General features: G+C 32.3%; 2 protein-coding genes and 1 pseudogene across 2 annotated transcripts; all 3 read right to left on the reverse strand.

Annotated features, from left to right (window-relative positions):
- Nucleotides 1-74: 74 nt before the first annotated feature.
- On the reverse strand, nt 75-2,593 carry LOC116402797 (peroxidase 20-like). Its single transcript, XM_031883135.1, is given in 5 exon segments — nt 75-659; nt 1,108-1,273; nt 1,588-1,779; nt 1,867-1,915; nt 1,917-2,593. Coding segments are annotated over 5 exon segments (996 nt in total). The 5' UTR covers nt 2,081-2,593; the 3' UTR covers nt 75-234.
- Nucleotides 2,594-2,723: 130 nt separating this feature from the next.
- LOC101203030 (tobamovirus multiplication protein 2A) lies at nt 2,724-8,509 on the reverse strand. The gene is made up of 7 exons (XM_004148450.3): nt 8,354-8,509; nt 7,658-7,913; nt 5,921-6,020; nt 5,608-5,688; nt 5,430-5,534; nt 3,860-4,069; nt 2,724-3,174 (listed from the first exon to the last, which is right to left on the reverse strand). The coding sequence occupies exons 2-7, from the start codon at nt 7,891-7,893 to the stop codon at nt 3,067-3,069; spliced, it is 840 nt and encodes a 279-aa protein (XP_004148498.1). The 5' UTR covers nt 7,894-7,913; nt 8,354-8,509; the 3' UTR covers nt 2,724-3,066.
- Nucleotides 8,510-10,620: 2,111 nt separating this feature from the next.
- LOC116402933 lies at nt 10,621-17,572 on the reverse strand (annotated as a pseudogene).
- Nucleotides 17,573-18,070: the final 498 nt, after the last annotated feature.

Consider the following 18,070-nt stretch of genomic DNA (forward strand, 5'->3'; position numbering starts at 1 on the left):
AAATTACAAATGGAATTTGTATACAAGACACGTAATAGTGATTGAAAAAATGTTATGATCGTTTTTATCATGTCTAGAATCACTCAAAATTATTTTAATATTTAGTACTTTTACACTTATAAACATAAGTTTCTTACGTCAAAATTGACTTTCGATTAAAAACAATCTTAAAAATAACAAAAGTGATTTCAACCATTTCATAATCACTATCGTGGCATGTAAACCGACGAAAAACTAGTGATTGATAAACCTACAATTCCTTCTTACTTCACCTTCATGAGAAGTGAGAACATTGATATTCCCCATCTTAACAATGGACTTAACAAATGAATCAAAGAAAAGGGTTTGATCAGAAGCATAGCTCCTAACTTGTGTTCTAATTTCACCTTCATAATCTTGGGTTATGAGCACATCATCAGACCCTAAGAGCCCTTTGCCTTCAAGAATGTTGAGGAAGTAATGGTTGTCAAATCTTGCTGGTGTCCTAAAATCTAAGGGTGCAACCCTTTGATCTTGTCCTGTTATAGGGCAAATTGACCTTAGAGTTCTTTTATATGTATTGTATCTCTTGTATCTATCTTCTTCTTCTTCTCCTCCATTCATTTCATATACTCTTTGTCTAAAACTCAAGCATCTTGCTTTCCCAATGGTGTGGCTTCCTTTTCACAGTAAAACACTTGTAGATGTTAGTGAATGAAACAATTATATTGGTTTATCGATTTTTTAGGTTAAGAAACACTTTGTTGTAAAAATTTCAAAACTAATTGTGAAGTAGAAATCAATTAGAATGTTGAATGGAAAATGGTTCATAGAACAATGTGGGGATGTGTGGAAATTGGGATAGCCACTTTGTTTCATGTAATGCAAAACTTTTATACAACATTCTAAGGAACTTAAATATGAATATTTTTTAAACAAGAGATAAATTTAGGCATCTATATCATGGGTGTATTGAAGCATAATTTTGGTTGAAAAGTATAATGAAAATTAAAGATTAGAACGATGATCATGAAACTATTATATATAAGTTCTTTGATTGACTAAAAAATGACTTATGTTCAAAATTAAATACATGAAAAAAGTTGAACAAAACAGGTCTTGACCTACCTGATAGAGCAACCAAGTCTTGAATGTTGAGGCCTTGTTGTTGAAAGTTGGCAATTAAGGTCTCAAGGGAAGAATTGGGAGAAGGAATGTATTTGTTGGCACCATCAAAGCTTGCTTTCAAGGAGTCTTTCCTTCCCAATGACACTGCCCATTCGGGTCCTCCTCTCTTTCCACAAAGTAAAAATAAAAAATAAACTTAGTATCATATCATACTAAACTTCAAAGAATGTTTTAAATTTATATTTCATCAACGCCTATGATATTGTATTAAAGTCGAAAAACATGTGTTAAAACTTCAAAACGTAGCATTGACAATGTACTAAGCTAATTTTAAGTCCATGTTTAAGAAGATGCTTATGAATATAGTACAAAGATAATTTAATTTATGCTAACATATTAACATAAGATATTGACTTTAATTTTAGGGAGAGAAAAAAATAATGTATTCTAAAATGAAATTAAATGAAGAGAGATTAGTACGAGCACAACAGCATCACGAGCAGCAATGGTCAAAATATCAGAACAAGACACTGTGTAAGGACAAGCTTCTTCCAATATGTATTTTATCTTATCGATAACACTGAAACCACGAAGAGAGTTTAAATTTGGAGTCGCTTGCTTTTCGCTCACCATCTCGGCAGTGTTGTCTAAAAGAACCGATGCATCACATCCCTATTTTATCAATGAAGATTTACTGTATCTCTTATAAAGAAGTTTACAACAAAAAGAAAAATATTTATGGAAACGAGATAGATATACCAAAACAAAGCAATCATGAAAATGCAATCGAAGGAGAGAAGCAGCCATTCGGATCTCTGAGCACAACAATCTCAACTTGTCGTCGAACAATATCTTCGACAAAAGGGCATGTTTCTTTGTAATAGTCAAAAACCAAAAGTCCTTCCCCTGAACTTCCAATTCCATGCAAAACAACACCAAATATTACCACCACCAATATCTTCAAAATCCCCATTGAATTTTGATAGTGAAGTTTTGAAGATGAAAGACAAAGGAAAGCTCCACAGTAGTTTTCTTTATAGTAAAAATTGTACCATTTTTTCCCTTAAAAATTTCCCATTTGAAGATTTTGATCAAAGTTGATACAACAAACTCTACCCAACCTCACCTATTTTGCAACCTTTTATACATCCTTCTTCTCAAGCCCTCCCATTTTACCATAATAAGAATGCAAGCTAGTCTTCTTGATCAAGATATTAATTAAACTTGTAATCAAGAAAAGAAAAAAGAGAGAAAAATTGGTTTCAAGTAAAGCATTAATTGATTAATGCTGATTGTATCTACAAATTAGATAGTCAAAGGCAATGGTTTAGTTACATTTATATCAAAACAAACACAAGTTTCAAAAGTCAAAACCACTAGTTTGAGATAACAAAGTTCCTAACATCAACATCCAAACTTTAAGGCCGACTCAAACTCTTGTAAATAGCTAAAGCAAAAAAGGGTGGTTCAACTCCTCATTCTTTGTACACAGAACAAAGCAGAAACAAAGCAACAAAAGTTGGCACAACAGAAAAATGGAAACACTAGCAGTTATCGAATAAGTATTCGGTCATCCATTGAAGTCGAGAGGACTCAAGGAGAGCAGAGGCCTAGCATGACTCATAATAACATTTCATATTTACTTTGGATTGAACTCACAATTAAAAGTAACTTCCAGCAAGCAGTTTTTCCACAATTGAGATGGAGCTTACAATCATTTTCCTTGGTCCTATACTGACCCATTCCATCTTGAACAAAAGGACAAATCCAAATGTAGAAGAATGGTTTCACACAAAAATAGTCACAACTTTTTTTTTTCTGAAAAGTTAAGGTTACACAAGTAAAGCCTCTGGAAAAACCTCTTGGTTATACACAAGTGAACACAAGCGGGCACAAGCATTCGGACCCGCTAAAACACTACAGTGGAGTGAGAAACAAATAGTACAAGGCATACTTTTATCACATGATTGTGCAGCGGCTCTTTTCTTCGGCTGGCTGAGGAGCAACTTGCTGAAACCTGTGAGACTCAGATGGGTTGTACGTGAACTCCGAAGTATCCAGCCCATACTGTTTCAAAAATAAAAAGAACAAAGTCAGAATGGAAAAAAATTGTGAAAAGAACATGCCATCAGATCATATATGAAGTAGTTCATGGTCCGGGACAAAGCTTCCATGCAAATCTCCAATTAAGAGCTGTGTTGTATAAAACTCAATGTGAACCAATGACGACATCCAAATTAGAATCAAAAGGTCAAGGGTTTATCAGTATAGTAGGTAGGCAAAAAGATGCCACTTAAGATTCTTGGGGAAACAAAAAGACTATTTAACAATGAAATTTCCCTCGTCTGACATATTTATACCGACTTCAAAAGGAATCTCCCAACATAAATACACACTATGATAAAGTGTCATGAGAAGTCCTAGTATCTGAAAAGAAAGATATTTGAGTGGCTAGAAATATTATTAGGGAATTAAAGACAATAATACTTAGCCAAGGAGTTTGTTAGTGGGAGTTGACTAAATAGAATGAGTGAGAGGAGTAGAAGGTAGGCAATTGTTTAGTGGGTTAAAGTGAGAAGGTCTAAATATCACGAATTTCCTCTATATTTTAGCTATTTGATTAATATCAGGATCAATTTCTTATCCTATAGTAAATGAAAGAATAGAAAGAAAGGAAAATTTGTCGTTGACTTGTATATCTTTACATTGTCATTATTTTCAGTGGGAAAATTCAACGTTGAGAAGGTTATACCTTTTCCCTCATTCGTGTACTCCAAGCATCATTTCGACTTGGTCGTTGATCAAGTGTCCCAGCAACAGGCACACCTGTTGCTGGAGCAACGGGCCTATTGATCAACGGTTGTCGGATTTGTTGCCTTGGAGCAATGTATTCATCATCACTGTCATAGTCTACAGGTCTGTTTGCTGCACGAACCACAAGAGCCAACAAGAAAAGGAGAGCCTGCAAATACAATGAAACAGTAATTTTTTTGGTTAAGAAACAAAAGGATGATGTTCGAAAAAGAGCAAGATCGACCTATGGACAGAGGTAGAGGGCACACTGAAACAAAAACTATGAGAGCCTTCCGATCATTGTCACTGACGAATTAAAAGGTTGTATTTACAAAAGAAATTTGTGTAAAGAAATCTATCAAGACATTGTATTATTACAAAGTGGAACTTTTGTTCTCATTGGGAGAGAAAAAAAAGGAGATATAATCAGTGCAAGCAATAAAAGGGAATTCGTAGCTATGTGGCTTAGGGAAAACTAAAAAGCTTACAGTTATTAAATCAATTAGGAGAAAAACGGAAGTAAACCCAACTATGTTGAAGCAACATTTCAAGTATTACAAGTTGTGAGTTCTCTTGTGATCAACACAACAAATATTATCATTGGTGTAAAAGTAAAATGAATTAATACGAAATCATAAATTGGAATTAAAAACCCGACCAATCACATATGTTAAACTCATCCTGAAAAAAAAAATCCTCTAAACCAAAATTCACAAGACAAAGAAATGGATCTCTAAAATTTAATGAAGGGTGTAAAAGTACACATTGTTGGTGAGAGAATTTCAGTAAAGAGTAGATAACTAAAAAGAATAAAATAAGATTAAACCCAGATCATAAAAAGAACAAGAATTTCAAACGTCATTTGAATCTAAAAACATAAATGAACCATCTTATTGAGATTAGCACATTGATTATTGCTACATATCCATTCAATAATTAAATCAAAGTTTTCTAATGATATATTCTATTAATCATTATATCAAGGGAAGATATCAAATTATATTGATAAACTTTAGGAGTTGTATTAATAAAAAACATTACATTTGTTTGAAAAAACAACGTGTGATACTTAATTGTATTAATAAAACCCCCAAACTTTCGTTAGTGAATCAACTAAAATGCTTAGTTTGGATTTCTCTTTAGAAGTATCCATGCTTCAATTATAATTGTCCATTTTGTAAAACCAACATTTGGAGAAGTTTACACGTGTGAAAATTAATGGAACGACGATTTTCAAAGGTAGTCATAATGAAAAATCTAAATTGACTCGAATTTGAAATTTCAAGATTTTGATAGCTAAAAGTTCTAAGATTCATACAGTGTTTTTCAAACAAAACCTAAAGGTTGTAAATTGATACACTTACAAAAGTTCAGGGATAATCAACATTTCTGCTATGTTAGCCCTCTTAGTTATGGGGTTAGAGCATCGCTTAGTTAAGAGGTTAGATCATCACTAGGCTCTTTTACCCAACGATGTCTGCCATCATGCTAGTCTAAGATTCAAACACTCCAAAAAGGGGTTCACGTACCTCAAAAATTATAGTTCCTAGTGCAACCCATCTGATGATTTCCCACTTGCTTTCCAGAAGTTCATAGATCTTATCAAAGTTTCCTGTTCTGTCCCCAGGAATTTCCTTCAGGATAAGAAAACAGAGCATAAGAAAATAAACTTATATGTTAAATTTTAGTTTGTGAACAAATACTCACATCTCTCCAATTTTTGTCAAAGAATATGAAGGCACCACATCCTAGTTGAACCAAAATCAGTAGAAGCAATAAAATCGAATACTGTGATCGTTAAGGATATGGTAATTTAAAACTCAAATGACAACAGATATCAAACCTTTTAGATTCAACTTTATTTGTTATCATTAACATGTATTATATTTAGTATCACCATCTTATTTCTATGAATAGTGTAATTATCCGAATACCAACAAGTTGTTCCCTGGTGGCCTAATTGTTTCATCAATAATTGATAAATCAAACAACAATCCAGACATGCAGGCAAATAGGATACACAACTTAAACAGCATCCACTACGTGTTGCAGCTCCAATACAGCCAAAACAAGAGACAACAAAGATAGTGACTCCCGTAGCAATGAACAAATATATGAACCTGCAAAAGAATTAAAATAAAAGAAACAGATTAATCAGATTAAAAAATATTCATATTATTTTATCATCTATGGCTGCTAAAATGTACTGACTGACAATATGAATTTGCTTGTGTTTGAAGATTGAGGGAATGGAGTCCTTTCAGATTAAAAATTTGTTTTTTTTTTTAAACAGAGACAAGCCTTTTCTATTATTACAAAAAGAAGGAGAAGAAGAAGAAGAGGCAAAGATGTCACAACTCACATCCAATTCTTTTGATATGGCATACCATCATTTTACAACGAGATATCTTATATTCTCAACAATACTTAATGCAATGTACTGCAGATCAATTTGTACACCAGTTCCAATATATAGCGGAGACTGTCAATAAACTGGCTTGAGTTTCCAAGAAATTAAGCAACAAGAATAGTGGTTGAAAATTTATAACATTACCGGTTAGCAATTCCTATTCAATATCTACAATAAAGAAAATCTCTAAGTTGATTGTAAATCACTGACAGTGTTTTAAAAGACTCAAGGCGTACTAAGGCGCAATGGCCCTCTGGAGTCTAGGTGCAAGGTGCACAAAAAGGCACAGGTTTTTTTTCATGAGGCGCACTATATATAAAGAATATATGTGTGTGTGTGTGTGTATATGTATATATATGTATGTATGTATGTATATGTTGTATCTACAAAATTGAAAGGAGCAACAATGTATAAACTATAAGTATATAACTATGGTAAAAATGAGACGAAGAGTTGGGAACGTAAAGTTGGGATGTTTCTTAACTCAAAAGACATGTAATTAGGTTATATATATATATATATATTAAAGCCCAGCCCACAACTGAGTGAAAAGCTCGCGCCTCAAGAGCCTTTGGCACCTTTGCACCTCATGTAAGTCGCGCGCCAAATGCACAACGCCTCGCCTGTTCAAGGAGAAGCCCAAGCCGTGCGACTTGGGCCTAGGCACGCGTCTGGCCGCACCTTTCAAAACACTGTTCACTGATACACTTAAATTGTGTCTGCTGTCAAAAATTATAGCGGACAACCATATCCTATGCTCATTTTTATTTATAAATTTTATAAATGTATGTGAGCATTCGAACCAGTTGGCCCACTAAAAACCCTATCAATACTTCTCTTCTTTAACTCGTGTAAGTATGTTATGTGATTGTAGTCTTGAAGAGATTTTATGGATTTGGTTCTTTCTGGGGCAAAAAAAAACACAGTTCCTGAATTGGAAGGAGTTATCCATGCTATAATCATCAGCTCAACCTGAGGGATAAAGCAGTATTGTGGAATGTGTGGGAAATCCATAATTTTTAAATCGTCAATGAGTGGAACCCTAATTCAGTTACTTCATAAACTCACCACAGCGTTGGTTCATGTTACTTGATCCTTCAGGTTCATGGTCTGTTTGTTTTTTTTACCTTTTCTTTTTTAAAAGGTTATCCTATTCTTACACCAGAAATTGGGGAGGGTGAAGATGGGGCTCCGGGGCTCATGGCCACTAAACCAATGATTTATGAAGCTCAATCATGCCCTTCGTAACTTTCCAGAATATTTTGCTTCCTAAATTCAGCAATTACAAGCAGCAGGAAACATACATGTTACAACTTAAACGGTTACATTTAAAAGTAAAACTCATACCAGGCTTTTGGAAGGTTGTCAAAGATGCTAGAAGACAGAGACACAGCCATTAGCATTGGTCGACCAAGCTGGACCAGATCATGATCACCACTCAACGAAGGTCCTGGAACATCACTATGAGATTGCAAGTACTCAACCAATAAGTAAATCCCATAGCCCACCATGGCAAGACCCAGCAGGGACAAGAAGAAGTTCAAAAGCTTCAATAGGCACTCAAAGCACCCTCTGCAGGCCATCCTCTCTGTACTTCCGATCCCTAAAACAACATTTCAAATATGCATCTTACATGCATTAGAACCCTAATTAATATCCAATAATAAAAAATAAAAATAACCCAACAATTTCTTAATACATAGAACTAGCTTCAATATCCCAAACTTAAAGAATCCGAACACGAAATTCTCCATTAAAAAAATAAAACAAAAACGGATCCTCACCTATAATCAAACTACAAAAACTTCAAATTTCCAAAACACCTGAACTAATAAAATCCTCACAACTTCAAATAAACACTTCCCTTCCCCATAAAACAACAATCAAAGTGGAATTAATATAAAAAACAGCACAATTCTATCTCGATATCCCAATTCTCCGCCTTTAGAATGAAATCATGCAAAATTCTTCAAATAAACATCGAAAGCGGGCATAATCTAGCTGAAAATTAAAGAGGATGAAGGAAGAAATCGGAGAACTTACAAATTGAGAGAAGATGATAATCAGATTGCTCGCTTTTCCGGACCTTGAAATGAGAGAGAAAGAGAGAAAAGAGAAAATGGAATTAGAAAGACGGTCCAGCTCTGTTGAGGCCAGTTGGCAAATGGAATTGCACCCTAATGGCTCTTTTTAATTCAAGGACATTTATGTCCTTACCTTTACGCTTGGGTGCCCGGATCTTCCGGGGACATTATTGTCAATTTCGGATGACGACAGTTTTAACTTTTATATTTCTCATTTGCCCCCTCAATAATTACTCAATTACATTTCACACCACCCACACACACACACACATATATATAATTTCAAGTCCAATTTTATTTCAATATTTTCATACCATTTCTTTTCTTCCCAATATCAATCTATACTCTAATCGAATTGTATCAATTTTAGATTAAAATTTTTCTCTTTTTATACCCATACTCGATTAATCTCAGAAAACAACCTACAACATTGGAAATTGATCAAGCATCGTAAATTAAACTAATGCTCTTGAAACTTTTCATATTAAAAAATTATGCTTACTATTTATCACTTTATCGATTTTTTTATTTTTTTAGAAAAGTTCTTTAGGTTTATTTATATGTATTTTCAATATTTGGGATTGGAGTTTAATCACATTAGCAAGTTTATGATAGCTAAACCATGTTCATATTTACCATGGTATATGAGAATTGGTTGGGTACTAATAATTATTTACCATTTTGTAAATAATAATTAAAAAAATCATTCCTACTCTAATTGTTCAGCAGATAAGGGAGAATTCAAACAACCAGTTTCTTAATCATTAAGTTAAATTGTATTTATTTGTAGCACATTAAGAAAATGTTATTATAAATGAAAAAAGGAGAATAAATTATGCATTGTAAATATAAAAAACACACACCATTGTGAGACTAAATTATAGAAAATCTAAAGTCTAAAGTCTCGATTCTAAGTTGTATGGTGGTATGTGTATCGTCGTGGAAATCAAAAGTGTGGTTGAAATGTATTACTCTTGAGGATGATTTTTTTCCAAAAGTGTGCTCATTCTTGTAACTTAGCTACACATTCGCTTACTAGAGTGTCTTTGTCATTTCTCCTTTTTTCTAGGCAACGTCGTTTCTTCCTCCTCTTTGTAATATTTTGGTTTTTGTTTTTAGATCCTAACATTCTTTCTTGATTCTCCTCTGCCATTGGTTGTGGTTAGTTGATCTTTTCCTAACTAAGCTCTCTTTTAAGAAATTGTGTGGTGAAAGGTGTTTGTTTGGGTTAGGAGGTTCGGTTGCTTTGAGTGTTGTTTTCGTTTTGACCTTAGACTGGAACATCTTCTTTCCTTTTAGCAATACATTATCTTTAAAAAGAATTATATAGAAATCTCTTTTTAACTTTGAGATTTATTATTGATCTACAATTTTTCTAAAAAAATTGGTTCAAGAATGTCTTTACCGCTACCTTAATAGACAAAAGACAATAAGAAAATATCGAAGTTTAATGGACATATATATATCACTTGTAACAGTGACATATAAATAAAATGAATATTAAACTCAAGCCCAACAAAACTAAAGTTTATAAAAATAAGAAAATTAACGAATCTAGATCAATTAAAATAGTTGATGGTCCAAATTATTCTTTAAAATAAAAATATGTGATTATCATGATATTGTTATTTAATACTAAATACTTGGATGATTACTGTTGGATACTAATTAGTTTGAAAATGTGTGATTACCATTTAATTGTTATAAAAGTTGTGAATATAATTAAAACCTATTAATTAGTCAACTTAAGTAAAAATTTAAAAAATAGAATTAGTTCTTAATGAAAAAGTTGCATATCCCAACATAAACATTATCTTTCTCATGCATTTAGATTTTTACTGTTTAATATTAATATTCATGAAATAAAGTAAGGAGATTGATATAAAATATTAAGTAAAAAGTAAAACTATACTTATAAATTTTTGGAAATTGTATCTCTTAAAATTATTAAAATTAATTAGTTGTTCAATTTCGATCATCCATTAAGATTTCGTTTTAAAACTAGGAAAGCATAATCTTTAATTGTAATGATAAAACAAGGATTGATATTACATTATTAAAAATAAATGTTGGAAACAGAAGGGGATAGTAAAGAATTTTCATTAATATGAGCCATTTTTCCAAAATAATAATAATAATAATTTTAAAATTTTAAATCCTTTTTGGCAATTTTTCATTTACTACTTATAACGATTTTATCAAACTATATAATTTAAAATTAAATTCTAACTTTATAAACTCAATACAATATTTAAAAATGATAAAAATCATCTTTTGAGTTATGTATATTCGGATATGGGGCTAAGAATACTAAAACGCTAATTTCAAATTATATTTTGTTTGAATAAATTACTGTTATTTCCTTCTAAAAGAAGCATTATTAACAAACATGGTTACAATCAGGGAGATCTGGAACCGTCGATTTGAGGAGGGACGGTGGAGATTCCTTTCTTAGAAAGCTCTGTGAGAACACTCTCTGTAGAAGGAGGCTTAAGCCCTAATGGAAGGGGTGACCATGGCTTCTTCATTGCCTCTTTCACAATCTTGTCGACCACTTCCTCATCCTACCAAAAATAAATTATCAATTTATTAGTTTCCAAATTGAATAATTATTCGATTTTTCTTTTGAAAAATTGTAATTGTTTTCTTACACCTCCATATTTTCTTGATTTTTTTTTTTTTTGTAAAAAATACAATATAGATGTATGAATGTAGTATTTATAAATTTAACTTTAATAAGTGGGAGTCTTTTCGCTTTGATAACTATTTCGTTTTTTCTAAAATTGAGCTTCCAATTACTATCTATTGTTTTGTTATTTACCTTCTATTCATATTTATAAAAAAAATAAAAAAAAGGTTAAATTATGTAAACTAGAAATAAAAAAGTTTTTTAAAAACAACAAATTTGACGAGTAATTCAAACTCTTTTACTTTTATATAAGAAAACTCAAATCACTTGTTATGCACAAGAGAGTTGTGTACAGATCGTATAAATATGATATATCAAATCAATATGATTGAGGCAGAGAAAAGAGTCTTTCCCAAAAAGTCATTTTCATTTTTTACTTTTTACAAAATCGGTTTAAAATAAACTGTGAAAAATTTCACAAATTATTTTGAGTAACATACATACAAACAGTATTTTTTTTTATTTTAAAAAATAAACAATTTTAGGTTTGATCAAAACGAATAATCACAAAAAGCAAAAGAAAAGGAGGTTTATATTTACTGGTTGAAGATCAAATAAACCCTGAGGCATGCCATAGCTCTTATTTACTGTATGCATATTGTGTTGTGACGCTGATACAAGCTGCAAAATAATAGCCAAAATAGAGCAGCCATAATTAAATAAATAAGGAAGGCTAAACCTCAGTTTAACTCTAGGTAAAAAGAAAAAAGGAAAAAAAATGCCTCTCACCTGAGGATATGAAAAATACGGAGCATGAGAAGGCGGCATCACAGGGCAACCCCATGTATCAGCTTGCACCTACAACAAATAGTTCAAGCAAAATTATCATCCCAACATAGAAGCCATGGATTATGTTAATTTAAAGTCAATGAATTCATGCATTTAAGTTTCTTGTATTCAAACATAACGCGTCCAAATATCTAAAACATGTTAGATGATAAGTTTACAATTGGTCCACATCAAAGAGTTTACACTTCTTACACCACTTGTTTGTTTGTTTGTTTTTTACACTTCGTTTTACTATTTCGTCTGTTCTTGAAGAATAGTAGCTTTAAAAAGTTTGTCACATCAAGTCTATAATTTACATTAAAAAGATAATTTTGTACAAGTTTTGAAAATAAAACAAAATAAATGTATCCAAAAAAATTATTTATGTTTCTTATTTTTAAGTACCTATAATTTGAAAGCAAGAAATCTTCCTGTTAGTCCAAAACTATGTCTACAACATTACTTTTGTCATCGACAAAATCACTTTCTATTGAAATGTTGATGTTTGGCAAACATTAAAATCATAATATAATAATTTAATTTATTTTCATAAATTCTTTTGAACTTTGGATTAACTTTTAAAGTGTTTAAATTTGAAAAACAAAATCTTTCGATAACTTTTCAAGATGCATTTTAAAGAAATGAGATTGAAAATAATTATCTAAAAAAACTTTGAAGCAAATTTTAAGAAAATAGATTTTTAAAGTATATAAAAACATAAAAAAATATAAGTGTTTAAATTTTAACTCATTCTAAAGAAAGTTTATTAAAAAAATATTTTTAAAAGACATTTTTTTATAAATAATTCAAACGCAGTTTAAAGTAATTTTTATATATTTAAAGTTGACTTTGGATTATTGTGTTTTTGGTTTATAAAATCCTTTTAGAATTATTACATCAATAATTACTAAAAAGGAGTATTTTTATTTTTATCAATAAATAAGTGAGATAATTTTACTTAAAAAGTGATTAATTTTTTTTACAATTATTGTGATTTTAGATTTTTTTCAAAATAACTTTCTATTTTTTTTAAAAAGTGTAATTTTGACAGTAACAATGATTTTAACTCCATGAAATCATCCTACTTGTTGCACTTTGTGCAAATAACTACAGCGTATTTAATCAGGTTGTTTGGGACTAGACTCATTATATGATAGTGGACTCTAAGAACAGAAAACGTTACCCCTGCGTAGGAATTCCAGGGCTGAATTCCAGGTTGTGGCCAATGGCGATAACCTAACGGACCCCAGACGTGGACATTAGGTGGATGGTCATTGGTCTGTCTCCATGTTGGATAAACAGCAGACACTGATATTCCACAGTTTGGATGATAAGAAGGGTAAGCCATTATAGGTTTCAAGTGATTGGTTTGTAATGTACTTCTTGTTGGATAATGTGACCACCTTGTATTTTCTTCTCTCTGCATCACATGTTTCTTTTGCATTCTGTACTTCTGCTTAAAACAAAATTAAAAAGAAATGGTGTCAATTTTGGTAAGTAATTAACAAAGAAATTAGGAGGTGAAGAGTTATTAAGAATATGGAATTAGAGCAAAGTCAGGTGACCACCTGGAGATGACTTGCAATGTTGTGCCTTGTCAAACCTTCAACTTTCATAAGCTCAAGTATTTTGGAAGGAATTGCATGATCTATCCCTAACTGTTCAACTGCTTGAACAAAATTTCTATGTAGCTCTGGGGTCCAGTCCACCTAATAAACCATATACCATTCAGAATCTCGTAAACTATGAAGCAGACACTCCATTTGAGGCTGGGTGTTCGAGTTAGATACACAAATTTCCATGGCTTATTTTTACTTGTTTATTTTTAGTTTCAGACATGTGGAACATGCTTGGGACACTTCTTCGACCTGCCTGGGACACTTACTTTTAAAAACAATTATCTAACCTTTTACGTTGGACCCCAATTTAAATTCCAACTCATCTATGTGCTTAAAGAAAAAGGAGACTATTTTTTTAACCAAAGATAAAAAGGACATAAACATAAAACGTGTCCGCGTTCATGTCCGTGCTTCTTAGCCTGTAAATAAGAAGTTTTTTTTTTTCTTTTTAACATTCATAATATACTTGGCTAGTTTATACATAAGCAAACAATCATTGACCCTCTAACATTAAGTTGTCATCCACAGAAATTTGTGGGTGGGTGGGTGTGGCCACCTCAGTTAAATGATAACTCGATTTTGGCATGGAATTGTAAAAGTTACCCTGGATTCTTTTGTAAGCAGTTATCATAAAAACGACTTCAACGTTTTTTCCTATTTAATGTGTTTAAATTTTTGTCTTGATGAAGTGACATTCTTGAATTAGAAACACACTTTCACAGAAAAATCCCAGCCTTGATACAATGAAATGCCTGATGCAGGGACTTAATATATGGAGACAAAAGACACTCCTCATTAAACGTAAAATTAATATTACCTTTGAGTCGGATAATTTTACCTTTGTTTTCTTTGCTTTGGATCCAGCAGATTGGTTCACACCAGTTCTTGGATTGAGTTCTCAGCAGCTAAAGGATCACTCTTGACACCAATTTTTTTCTGCAAAGGGATGATTAACGTTACTCAGTACCATTATTAAAAAACTGCAAAGTTCTTGTCTTCTTTGACCATTACCTTGTCAGATAATTGAGGTTGGCCCTCCTGAATGGGGCCTTCACAAATTAAATCATGTGAAGTAGTTTCGACAAATTTAGACTGCACATCTTTGTCCTTGCAATCTGTTTCCATTGAACAGTTCATTTGATCTCCGCTTTCCCAGCTAGCTTGCCTAGATGCTCCAAGGTTCAGTTGAGACCTATCATCACTTCCTTCTGGTTGCTCCCACACAATATCCTGAATCCAAGAAAGAATTTCCATGTCTTCCGGAACTCCATTCTTGTCTTCATTCTGTAGTTGGAATTGCATCAAGGATGCTACGGAGTCTTCATCCGGCTTTGAACTATTGGAATATGCCTTCTCAAAATATTGCTGGTTAATACTTTTGTCAATATAATTCTGTTTTTTTTGCATACCACAATTTTTGCTAGAACTGAACAATACCTTGTGAATGACATGCTGCCAGATATTCCTGAGTTTGTCCTCTGAGAGCGGTTTCAACAAGAACTCAACTGCACCAAGCTGAACGTAAATTGTAAATATAGATGCATAGACAATAATGCAAAACCATAGTTATGAGAATCAACTATTGGAGAACACACATATGATAGTGGAAAAGCTTCCTGCAACCAGTCAATCTATCCAAAGTAACCAGTCCCTAAGCAACTTGAAAGGACTGTGCTAAACTACTGTCCAGTTTTAGAATCACCAAAGACAGAGGCCGTTTAAAGAGAGATTAGACTAGAATCCTTACCGCAATGCATTTCATCATGGTACTTAGGCAATGAACATCTGAAGTCACTGTGCCACAGAAAAACATAATCTCAGTGTCAGGTCAGGAACCCTAAAATTAGTTGAAAGAAGCTGTTAAACCTGTCTTGTTTATTCTGAGAACCTAGCTTTGCTTTTTTTAAGTAGTACAACAGCATATAAGGGTGAGATTTGGACATCTGACCTTTTGGTCCGAGATATGTATTTTTGTTAACTTACTTATTATAGGCAAGTCCTTGGAAGCGCCAAGCAACTTAAAACTCTCATCGTAATTTCTTGCACAAACCTGTGACCAAAGATTGTCCAAGAATTTAAACAAGACAGCAATAGTCCAATTATCATGAGAAGTGAATATTATCAAGTAAACATACCAGAGGAGTCAGCTTATGGCCTAAATGTATAATTCCGTTCAGAAAGTCATTAGTCATACCTCCAGAATTGCAACATGGAAGTTTCCCGGTGTGTTCAAAATTGCTGACGAAGCTTCCTTCTCATCAGTGCAGGAATAAACTGCAGTATGACAAGTGAATCTTCTCAACACACAGAAGTATAAAAGAAAGTAAAAAAGGAAACTTCTTAAAGGAATGGAGAACCTGAATTATACCAATTCAGAATTTAACAAGTTAATGATATTTGGAAATACACATTTTGAGGGAAAAAATAGTGAAACTCTATAGTCGTTGAGTAGAAATAAGTGCATTTTCAATCTGTTTATAATTCCAGCCCATCCACTATATATCTGATTATAGTAAACAAAATTTAATAAAAAATATTAAACATAGTTTTGGTACTCGAACTTTCATTAATGTACTACTTTGGTCTCTATTCTCTATTTTTTTATTTATTATTTCTTTAGAATTTCAGCTTTAGTCCTCGAGTATAATTATATTCCACATGTACTCCTTACAATAAAGATGTATAACTATTTTATTGACAATGTGATGTCATCTCACTCATTATCATTTTTTCAATAAATACTAAATATGCAATATAATGAAAGTTTAAGGTCCAAAATAAATTTCCAACCAAAAGGAACATGGATGGATAAAATTTCGAGCCTCAAATCATAACCAAGCGAAAAAAGAAAGAGGGCTAAGTTATACATGTAATTAGCATCCAAAGGTGGATTATAGAAAAGAGAATGCAGATCTCCTCAAGCAATCAAGTACCTTAAGATAGTTTCTTTGGGGCGTGAGTAAAGAAAACATATTTGAATCTTGAAAAAGACAGCAAAGAAACGTCGATTTTAAAGAAAGAGGATTTCTAGCAAAAAGATATTTTGAAATGTCTCACCAACATACTCCATTTCCTCAAGTTTTGATCTTATCTCGGTCGCTGAGAAACTGTCCCTATCAAGAAGAAGAACCCTCAGACCCTTGGGGAAGTCCTTCCATTCTTGTAAATCGTCGGCAGTGCAAACCATAGCTCGCTTGGCCTGTTTCTTCTTATATCACTGCTCATCGGCAAAAACTCAAACATCTTCAAACCATAAACTGATTTCAAATGGAAATTTAAACATATTTATATAAAGAAAAACATCGAACAGCTAATCGACGTCTCACAAATGTGCAAGAGCGAAACGCTCGAGGAAAAAAGTAACAAAAATGCGTACAAACGTCTCAGCTCAAGAGATTACTCGTGAAAACGATAATGCATTTACACAAAAAGGCACATACACTATACAGTAACCATAAACATCCTGAACTCCAATTAATGAAGCAGAAAACCATTATTCGAAGACTAAATCCTCAGAAAAACTTATATTCCCAACGTAACACATCAGGAAACAACCAAGCACAGAGATATAGAGATTTAAGAATCATATCGATTATCGAAATCCTTCCAACAGAAACGAAAATCAAACTCATGACAATCACGAGCAAAAAAACAACGCTGGAACATTGACGAATTATTAAAAAAAAAAAAAAAAAAAGCGAAAAAAGACGGAAAGGATATTACATCAATCACAGTTTCGTGTGTTGTTGCTCTGACGGACTGGTACGTAGGTTCAGCATCTACACAAATAAAGCAAGAAGAAATGGAGAGAGAGTGGAAATGTGAGAGATTACGGATCCTTACGATTGCGGACCACACCACTGCATCCATGGTAATGAAGAAAACTGTGGAATCTGTGGTTCAGTTTCAAAGATGGAAAGAAAATTTGAAGAGAAGAAATGGAAGAAGGAAAGCTTACAGTGTGGGGTGAAAATGATGAGACGAAGAAAGATGAACGAAAATTGAAGCGTACGTAGTTGAAATACTTTTGCCGGCTCCAACGATCATCTATTTATCGGGAGACTTATTCTTCCCTTTCTAGAAATTGAAGTTTCGGTTTATACTATATGCTTCAACTTTTTGTACACTGTCACTCAAATACACACATGTGATGTTTTCTTATTAAATATTTTTTTATAATCTCATTGCCCGTTTTTGTAAAATATAAATGATCGGAATCTAAAAAAAAATTTCAAAAATTCAAAAATAAATTAAAATATTTACTGATCAAAATTTTAAATTATATGTTATAATTATATATATATATATATATATAAAACTAAGAGAATAACAAAATTGTATTTTAATCCAGTGATAAAATTCTTCAATGATTGAATCATCATTTTATTTTATTTAGTTTTTGAAATACTGAAAACACTTTTTCATTTTTAATAATTGAATAGTTTTAAAATCAGTTTTAGGATAAAACATAAATTTAGTTGTTTAGAAATAAGTTTACAAAATGGATTGTACTTAAATTTTTTCTTTTTCTCTCTCTAAAATCACTACACTCGCAATCACTTCCAAAAACATCCAAAGTTGAGGAGAACTAGAGCGCTTG

Source organism: Cucumis sativus, chromosome 3 (assembly GCF_000004075.3).
Source record: "Cucumis sativus cultivar 9930 chromosome 3, Cucumber_9930_V3, whole genome shotgun sequence".
Classification (NCBI taxonomy): domain Eukaryota; kingdom Viridiplantae; phylum Streptophyta; class Magnoliopsida; order Cucurbitales; family Cucurbitaceae; genus Cucumis; species Cucumis sativus.